This window comes from Balaenoptera musculus, chromosome 2, assembly GCF_009873245.2.
Source record: "Balaenoptera musculus isolate JJ_BM4_2016_0621 chromosome 2, mBalMus1.pri.v3, whole genome shotgun sequence".
NCBI classification, from domain to species: Eukaryota; Metazoa; Chordata; class Mammalia; order Artiodactyla; family Balaenopteridae; genus Balaenoptera; species Balaenoptera musculus.
Genome location: NC_045786.1, coordinates 160,906,226 through 160,915,809, shown reverse-complemented (window position 1 = coordinate 160,915,809; position 9,584 = coordinate 160,906,226). Strand labels below are relative to the sequence as shown.

The following is a 9,584-nucleotide window of genomic DNA, read 5'->3' as shown; positions in this document are numbered from 1 at the left end:
TGTAGACTAGAAGTCATAACTAAAACTGAAAAGGTATCCTCTTGTCTCAGATTGGTAATTTGCATCTTTGAGGAAGCAGAGATTGGGCAACATCCATTGCAAGGTATGGGTACCATCTGGGAATCATCACCTCTGTGCAGTCACATTTCTTAAAAGGATGCTGGTTTATTCTAGCTTTTCTCAGATTTCTAAGTTTTGGTATTTCCCAGGGAAATCAAAACGGATTTTTTTTAGACACGAAAGATTCATATTTGTATTTTATAAGTTATTATTTCTCGTTGTAAACCTTATGGCTATCATTCTGCATTTAAAACCTTTTAAAATATGGATTTCAAATTATTTTACAGGTATTGGTAAATCCTGTGAGAGAGGGGGCACTTAGAAAACTGAGTAGGAGGGGAAGTGACAGAGGAAGTCGTCGCTCCCAGTACTTATGTTTACAGGCTCGTTCTCCAGAATTATGACTCAAGACATTTTCAACAACACTACAATGCAAGAAGTATCGAGTTCATTGGTGTTCAAAACAGTAATTTAAAAAATTCAGGTACCACTGCTATTTCTTAAGAAATTGGATCTGGCGTGTCATTTTACGATTTAAATTCTATGTTAAGCTTTGAGGTCACGTATACAAATAAGAAAATGTGCCCTTAGGAAGTCAGGTTTTATTCCCACTCAATGTCTGGTATAGTGAGCACTATGAAGCAGCTAGAAAACACACGCACACAAGGTATCAGGAAAAAAAAAAAATGAGGTTAACATCCTAGTGTTGATTCTTCCATGCATAAGCGTAGCCCTGGCCGGGTACAGGGGCCTTGTGAGACAGGCGCTTCCCGGGCGAGACCTCCCAGCAGCAGGGGACGAGGGTGGCCCAGAGTCCCCCCGGGGCCTGAGCGGGACGCGGTCAGGGTGTCTGGGGTCGCTCGTCCTGGCCGAGGATAGCGGGACTAGACGTTAGGTGAGAGCGAGAGCACGGGAACCGCTACCCGGAGACAGTACCCAAGGAGCTCCCGACGCCTCCGTGCTCCCCCGCTGGGCGGGGCGGGGCTGGGCGGGGCGAGCGCGGGCGTTGGCTGCGACGGCGGCGAGGGGGCGGAGCCGCGCGAGGCCGCGCGCTCGCCGCTTTCCTGCGCTCGGGGGCGCGCGGCGCGGGTCCGCCGGGCTGTGGGACGAGGCCGCGGCGGGACGTGAACGCCGCAGGTGACCCGGGCGAGGAGCTGGGTGCCCGGGCGGTAGCGGAGGCGTGGAGGCGGGAGGCGGGCCCTCGCTCGGCTCGGCTCGGCTCAAGGCTTGGGCGCTGCGGGCTGAGGAGACAAGGCGACCGAGGTGGGCGAAGAGAGGGCGCGCGGCACCCTCTTGACGGCCGGCGGCGCCCGCGGCCCTCAGCATGTTCCGCGAGGCGAGGGTTTTCCTCCCGCCCGTGGGCTGAGGCGGGGCCGGCGGCGGCCAGGAGAAGCGACATGCACCTGCCAGGCGCGGCTTAGAGGACGCGGCAGGCGGCGAGTCCCGGCCGCCCGCGGGAGGGCTTGTTTCGCCCGGACGCCGCCGCCTCCCGTCTCGCGCCGCCGCCGCCGCGGGCCCGAGCGGAACGGCGGGGTGGGCGCCCCGACATGGCGGCCCGGAGCGCCCCGAGCTGCCACCTGCGGCTCGAGTGGGTGTACGGCTACCGGGGCCACCAGTGCCGCAACAACCTCTACTACACGGCGGCCAAGGAGATCGTGTACTTCGTGGCGGGCGTCGGCGTGGTGTACAGCCCGCGGGAACACCGGCAGAAGTTCTACCGGGGCCACAGCGACGACATCATCAGGTACGGAGGGGCGGGGGCGGCCGCCGTCCCCATGAGACCCGCGCGCCGAGTTTGCACTTGCCGGTCCTTCTGGGTGCCCGTGACCCGCTCCTTCAGGGCGCATCGCCCGGGAGAGAAACCCGCAGCCATCTGGTCCCGAATCCGCCCTGTTAACACCGGAGAAAAGCTTTTCCCCATCTTCGCGCTCTAGAGTCTCTCCCTCTCGGTCGGTGCGGTGACACGAAGTCCGCGGATCAACTGGGCGCTCGGTTTTCTGGCTGTGTACCCTTCTTCTTCCATCAAATTTGTGAAATGTACAAAAGGTTATTTTGGTAGCATTTTACTCCTTTAAATCCCTTCGTTGATTTCTTATTCAACGAATTCTTAAAGCGCCCGAGGGAAGTCCTTTACCTAGTAGAGGACTGATAAAAGTCCCCTAAGCTCTAGGCTGGTCCTGGGGAGCGCGCCCAGGATGGCATCCTGGAGGGCTCTCATCTCTTGGCCATAATGATTAGTTGAGGTTTCACTGCCTGCTGTTATCAGCAGATGGAAAAGAAACCCTGGCAACCTTCAGGCAATTCATTGGACTTTAAAATGTGCACACCTATAGGCAGTTTGGGGATAGGTTTGATTCGAAGAAGGTGCTAAAAATAATTCTGATTTCCAGTTCTGTTTCCTTTTCAATAAAGCAATGCTAAATAAATTTACTTTTGTATTTTTAACTTAAATCACAGTTTTGTCTTCATTTTAATTTTTTTGTGGGCGGCATCTTAAAGTTGGTCTCAGTGCTTGTTTACATTTCTTTAGTGAGGGGTGTATTTGAGATGTAATTTTCAATCAGTGTCTCAGCAGAACTTTTGTGGCAAATAAAGTTAAAAGCTGCAGAAATTATTCTAGGCCATTGATTATTGTCTCAAGCACAGCATATTTGTCGTTGATGATGGAGAATGTGTTTTAAAACATTTTGAGACTGTGTGTGTGTGTGTGGGCACGCACTCGCGCTTGCTTCTTCTGGGTTTTTTAAAAGAGATTCTATGATTGGACTTGGTTACTCAGTTTTATCCCCATGTCTATTTTCCACAGGATTTAAATTGTGCATTTCAAATCCAGTATCATGGTTTGATGTCTTGTAGGCAAAAAACTCTGGCACTTAAATTCTGTAAATAAAGAAGATCTTTTATTTTGCATGTCTGTACATTTATGCTCTGTAAGAGGGAAAAGGAGGCCTAGGACAAACAATAGGTAGGGCAAGATGGAGTAAAGATAAGGAGACCAGAAACTGAGATTGTGGAGTAGGAAATGAGACAGTGTTTTGGGTTCATTTGTTTGTTGTTATTCACCCCAAGAGTAGAATTTACCCCAGTTCTTTGTCTTTTTCCCTGATCCTTTCCAGTTTCTCTCTTCTTTTCCGTGTGTTAGTTCTCCGACAGTTCAGGGGATAGTAGCCTTATATAGTTGAAGCAGCCGTGACTGAAGCCCTCCTCCAGATATTTAGTCTCTTAGGTTCGATTCAGTAGGTGGGGTAGGTAGGTGTGAAGGATTTTGAGGTACACTTCTATTGTTTTTACTACTGGATAGTTGAGAGCAGTATGGTATGAAGATCTTCTGAAACTAGATATGATTTATTTGATGGGGTAAATGATGTTTTGTTTATTCTTCCAGCAGTAATTCGAAGCTATATTATGTCACACTGCTTGAATTTTTATAATTGTGTTTCAGTAAACTGTAAGGAGGTGATGCTTTTGCCTTCCTTTGGTATATACACATAGTTGCACAACCATATATGTAGTATCTCAAAGTGTTTCAAAAGTGAGATTACTCTAATTTTTGCCATAATTGGATACTTGCTTATGATTTTATGCAAAGGATTCACCCTTAAAATAATTTATAACAATAAAAAGTTTTCTTGAAAATTTCAATGGGGTAGTAAAATCTGAATATATAGCATCCTGAAATTGTGGGACAAATTTAGTACAGTATTAAGACTATAACTTAGAAATCGCTCAAAGTGTTTTGAAAATTTTGTTTCAAATATGGTAGAGATCATTCTTGTTTGTGAGATAGATCAGGAAAATGTTCAAAGCTTTCAAATTTGTTTCAATTCAATGTTTGAAATACAAATATAGTTACTACTCCAGTAATTTTTCAATTCTGTCACAGCAGAAAATGTAATATTCATAAATGTGATGGCATGGTGGAAAACTGTTGCTGTAATGTTAGCCTTATTAGTAAAAAGTATAGTTTTTATCATCTGTTTTGTTTTCATATTTGCTTGAAACTTAGGTAAAACATATTAATTGAATATAACTTAGTCCGAAGCTAAGACTATACCAGAATGAGCAAGTCGTTGTCTTTAGGTTTTGAAAGTGTAGGTGCCATATTGGTTGTAGACTAAATAATGATCAGTTGCTTACCAGTTCTGTCATCTTACTACATCTAGCATTGCCAATGGTGGTGCCACATGACTTTATCATTTTGTCTGTGTTGCGTGTAGTTGTCTTACTTCTTTTTATTAGGTATGTATATATATAGTAATTTGTCCTTTAGTTATATTTATTTCAGTATTACTGACCTATGTAGAAATTAGTTTCACTGTCATAAATAACACAGGAATTTTAGAGTCACTTTTTCTTTCTTAATGGTTTTTTTTTCCTGTGTCCCAAGTTATATTGACAGAATTCTCTAGTTATTAAGTGTTTATTACAGGCTTAAGACTAAGTTATAAAATAGACTACTAGTAGTTTTAATACACGATGAACATCTGTAGCTTGGTCTATATTTTGAAACTTTTGCCAGCTGTCTTCCCGAAGGATACAATAGCTTTTAAAATTAATATTTCTAGATACTACCCATCAACACATTTTTGACAAGTTTGTGCTTGAAGTAGTGAATGTTATTGATAGTTTTCAAGTCATATATCACCAGTGAAGACCATTGATGGAATGTAGTTAGCTTGGTGCATTTTGTTACTACTTTTTTTTCCTTTAGACAAAATGAAAGGTGTAGTAGCTCTTCAATTGTGGTAGGTGGTGTTTTTAAGAAAGAAAACTGATTGAGCTTCATCATAATCTAGTAAAAGTGGTTTTTAACAGCTCTGTATTTATAGTATGGAAATTTCATTTATTCAACACAAGTCAAAATTGCCTTGAAAAAGCGTTTCAGAATGTAAGATGTCTCCATGGTGGATCAGTATTTTTTGTGTTTATGGGTTGAGGGTAGCAACTTTTTAAGGTCTGGCAGGAATTGCTGCAAACCTACTTGTTGTCTACTTAATGTTTCCAGATATATGGTCAATATTTCCCAAACTTGACTGATCAACAGAATCATTTAAGGAGCTTTTTGCCAGTTTCTAGCCTTTTCATCAAATGCGCTAAGCTAGAATCCTCTAGAGCTGGATCCCAGAAATTTGTTTTTCAAACAGTGCCCCAGATGATTCTGTTTAGAAAACACGTTGCCAATCTGTATCCCAAAACATGCATGCATAGAATTCTTAAATAAGCAGTTTGAGAAATGGGTAGAAACCCTCCCCTCAAACCTGATACCAGATTTTTCTTAAGCATTGTGTAATATCTAGAAGCAATACTTCAGAAAGTATTAGATAACATACAGATTTAGTAAAATGTCCCTGTGTTTAAGTAACTAGAATTGGTGACCTGAACTTTCACAGACTATTTAATAATTCTGTTCTGTAAGATTTCACTTTATGTACTTGGATATCAAAATATTTATGGTTGTTTTTCAAATACTGCATAGTTTAAGAGATAAAATTAACATGTTTTCAGGCAAAGGTTGGAATTATCCAGAATAATAGTTCAAATTGTCATAAATGTACATTAAATGTATCTTTATTATTTATTTGGGGAAAATACAAATTTTAGGTTTGTGTTGTAATAACTATTTTCCTTTATTATTTTATACTGTCTAATATATAGATAACTAATAAAATATATTTGGATATAAATTAAGGAAAACATGGTAAATAAATAAATTCTTTGAAGCTATTAAGAAATAAGAATAGTTTCTTAGAAACTATTAAGAAATAAGAATAGTTTCTTAGAAACTATTAACTTACTGTTCTTTCAAGGTCTTTTCACTCATCAAAGAAATATTTATTGAACATCTTTGTGCAAGGATCTCAGCTTTAAGGTATTAGGAGTTTAAGAGACTATCAGTCAAGTAAAGAATCACTTAGAATACTATGTGTACTAGGGATAGCGGTATGTACATGCGCACATAACAGTTGCAGTGATGTTACCTAGTGAATAGAATACCTAAGCTGTCTGGATCTGTAAGGAAAACAGAGAAGTAGTCATCAGAAGAAATGAGTGAAGACATAGCATTTTGAGAAGAGGTAACATCATATGCAATCGTCTTATGTTAAGAAAAGATATCTGAAAAAGTTGTTTGTACTCATTATCTTCAGTTCTTTTTCTCCCATTCAGTCTTAGCTCTATTCTATTTCACCCTAGCAACTCTTGTCCAGGTCACCAGTGACCTCCACAGTGCTATATCCAGTGGTCAATTCTCTGTTCTAATCTTATTTGATTTATCATCATCAATTGCCACAATTGGTTACACCCACCTTCTTATGAAACTTTTCTTTCTAAGATTTTTTTTTAATGCGGGCCATTTTTAAAATCTTTGTTGAATTTGTTGCAATATCGCTTCTGTTTTCTGTTTTGGTTTTTTGGCCCCGAGGCATGTGGGATCTTAGCTCCCTGACCAGGCGTTGAACCTGCACCCCCTGCATTGGAAAGCGAAGACGTAACCACTGGACTGCCAGGGAAGTCCCTTAAGACACTTTCTTAATTGGTGTCTGGGACACATCTTAGTGTAAAAATAGGTATTTCTTGCTTTACTTATTCTTTCAACAAATATTTATTGAGCACCTATTAGTATTTACCAGGGACTATTTTTAGCACTAGAGTTACAGTGGTGAACCAAGCAGGTGAAATTCCCAACCCTCATGGAACCTATATCTACTGGGGGGAAATAATAAACAAGGTAAATTTCATATTTATATACATATATAAATATGTATATAGTGTGTACATATACATGTTATCTATTATTTTTGTATATATAGTGTGTATATCTATCTATTTCTATATAGTATGTAAGGGCTAAGAAAAAAACAGGAATGTGAGATAGAGACTACTGGGAAGAGTTTAGATAGGTGTTTGGATAGGGTAGCCAGGAACGCCTCACTGTAAAGTATAAATTTAACATTTGAGTAGAGACTTGGAGGTGAGGGAATGTGCAATGTGGCTCTCTGAGGGAAGGACATTTCAGTCAAAGGGACTGTCAAGTTCAAAAGCCCTGAAATGGAATGCCTCATGTGCTTGAGGAACAATATGAAAGAGTGGCTGGAGTGCAGTGAATTCACATGAAAGTAGTAAAGAAATGAGGTCTGATGAAGTACTGGTGGTGGGGGCAGATTGTGTACGACCTTACAGGCTTTTGAGAGGATTTTAGCCTTCCCATCTGAGGGAGATTAGAAGCCATTGGAGCAATTTAATCAAATTAGTGACATAATTTGAGTTAATGGTTTAACAAGGTCACTCTGGCTCCTATTTTGATGACAGACTGAGGGAGAGGGATAGGATGGAAGCAGAGAGACCACTTAGGGGACTGTTCTAAGACATATTGGTGGCTTGAACCAGAGTGGTTACAATGGAAGCAGTGAGAAAGGATTAGCTATATTTTGAAGATAGAGGCAACATGATTTACTGATGGACCAGGTATAAATTGTGACAGAAAAGAAAGGTCAATGGTGATCACAGTTTTTGGCCAGAACACCTGAAAGAATAGAGTTGCCAATTACTGAATTAGCAAAGACTGTGGCAGAAGCAAATTTTCTGTTTTGGGAGAAAGGGAAGATCATGAGCTGTTTTAGAAGTGTTTTGTTTTAGATGCCAATAGACAACCAAGTGGGGTTGTACATTAGGCAGTTGAACATACATAATCCAGGGAAGCATTCTGGGCTTTGAGTGTTATCAGCATCTAGATAGTATTTAAAGCCATGAGCCTGGAAGAGACTACTGAAGGAGTGAGTATAGATAAAGAATCTGAAAAATGGATTCCCACAGCCCTCTAACATTTAAATATAGGGGAGATGAAAAAGAACTGACAAAAAAGTGGCTAGAGGGTTTCCCTGGTGGCGCGGTGGTTGAGAGTCTGCCTGCCAATGCAGGGGACACGGGTTCGAGCCCTGGTCTGGGAAGATCCCACATGCCGCAGAGCAACTGGGCCCGTGAGCCACAATTACTGAGCCTGCGCGTCTGGAGCCTGTGCTCCGCAACAAGAGAGGCCGCGATAGTGAGAGGCCCGCGCACCGCGATGAAGAGTGGCCCCCACTTGCCGCAACTAGAGAAAGCCCACGCACAGAAACGAAGACCCAACACAGCCATAAATAAACAAATAAATAAACAAAAATTTAAAAAAAGAAAGGAAAAAAAAAAAGCCAGTCACAAAAGACCACATATCATGATTCCATTAAAAAAAAAAAAAAGTGGTTAGAGAGGCAGGAGGAAGACCAAGAGAGTGTGGGGTCATGGAAGTCAAGTAAAAAGAGTTTTTCAGGGAGAAGGAAGTGATCAGCTGTATCAAGTAAGGTGAGTAGAGCTTCACATTAGTGGAGATGTTGGCTGTTTTGCAATAATTACATTGTAATCACAAGACTGTCCAGGAGACTGTGTATGTTCAGGTGATCAGGGAACAAAGAAAGAAGTCATCAAAATGAGTCATGTCATTATTAGTATGCAAAACTGGCCTCCTTGAAGATTTGCTCCAGCAGCTTCTAGTTTGCTTGGTTATTTAAAAAATGGCACATGGCTGGCAGCTCTAGATCCCTGCTGTTCAAAGATGTGGTCCTTATACCAGCAACTTCAGCATCACTTGGTAGCTTGTTAGAAATGCAGGTCTCAAACCCTACCCCAGGCCTACTGGATTAGACTCTGAATTTTAACAACGTTCTCAGGTAATGTTTTGGGTTTAAAATATTAAAGTTGTGGGTTTTAATATCAAAGTTTGAAAAGCACACTCTCGATCAGTGGTTTTCAAAGTGTGGTCCTTTAACCAGCAGCATTAGCATCACCTGCTAATGCTAGCATTAGCACCTAACTAGGTGTTAGAAATGCAAATTCTTGAGCTTCACCCCAGACCAAATCAGAAAATCTAGATGGGGGCCCAGCAATCTACTTTAATCACCTACATGTGATATTGATGTATTCTAAAGTTTGAAAACCATTGCTCTAGATTCTTGATTTTCAACCCTGGCTGCATATTAGAATCACTTGGAGAGTTAAAGCAAACATAATAAAACCACCAAGGGCTGAGTCTCATCCCTAGAAATTACAATTTAATTTATTTAGGGTGGGTCTCAGGTATAGTTTCTTTGTTGCTGTTTACTTCTGTTTTTAAGCTTCCTAGCTGATTCCAATAAGCAGCCAGTGTGGAAAACCACTGCTCTAGATATAGAAGTAATCCATGGTAGTGGGCTGGGAAGTCAAACTCAAAAAACTCAGGGCCTGCCCAAATTTATTCATTTACTATTATGCATTATATCACAATATTGATCATTTGCCAAGTATTGAGACCCCTTTAAAAATTTGGGCCTATTACCTAAGGTCCATTTGGAGATTTTTTATCAAAAAAAGCAACCCTTTGTATTGTTTTCCATTAGTGGATCTGCCCAGTGTCATCAGTGGCTGAAAACATGAAAAGACAGATACCTTGCATCATCAGTCCAGAAAAATGCTTACTCATTGGGGACTTGGAAGGTTCACTTAATGGGCAAAAT

At 41.5% G+C, this 9,584-nt stretch overlaps 1 protein-coding gene across 10 annotated transcripts in view; it reads left to right on the top strand.

Annotated features, from left to right (window-relative positions):
- The first annotated feature begins 1,576 nt into the window (after positions 1 to 1,576).
- EML5 (EMAP like 5) overlaps positions 1,577 to 9,584 on the top strand; it is a 174,216-nt gene continuing 166,208 nt past the window's right edge. For all 10 annotated transcript variants that reach the window (XM_036845010.1, XM_036845009.1, XM_036845007.1 and 7 more), the window contains exon 1: positions 1,577 to 1,804. In XM_036845010.1, the coding sequence (XP_036700905.1) occupies positions 1,608 to 1,804 (197 nt within the window). In that variant the 5' untranslated portion in view covers positions 1,577 to 1,607. The remainder of the gene's footprint in view (positions 1,805 to 9,584) is intronic.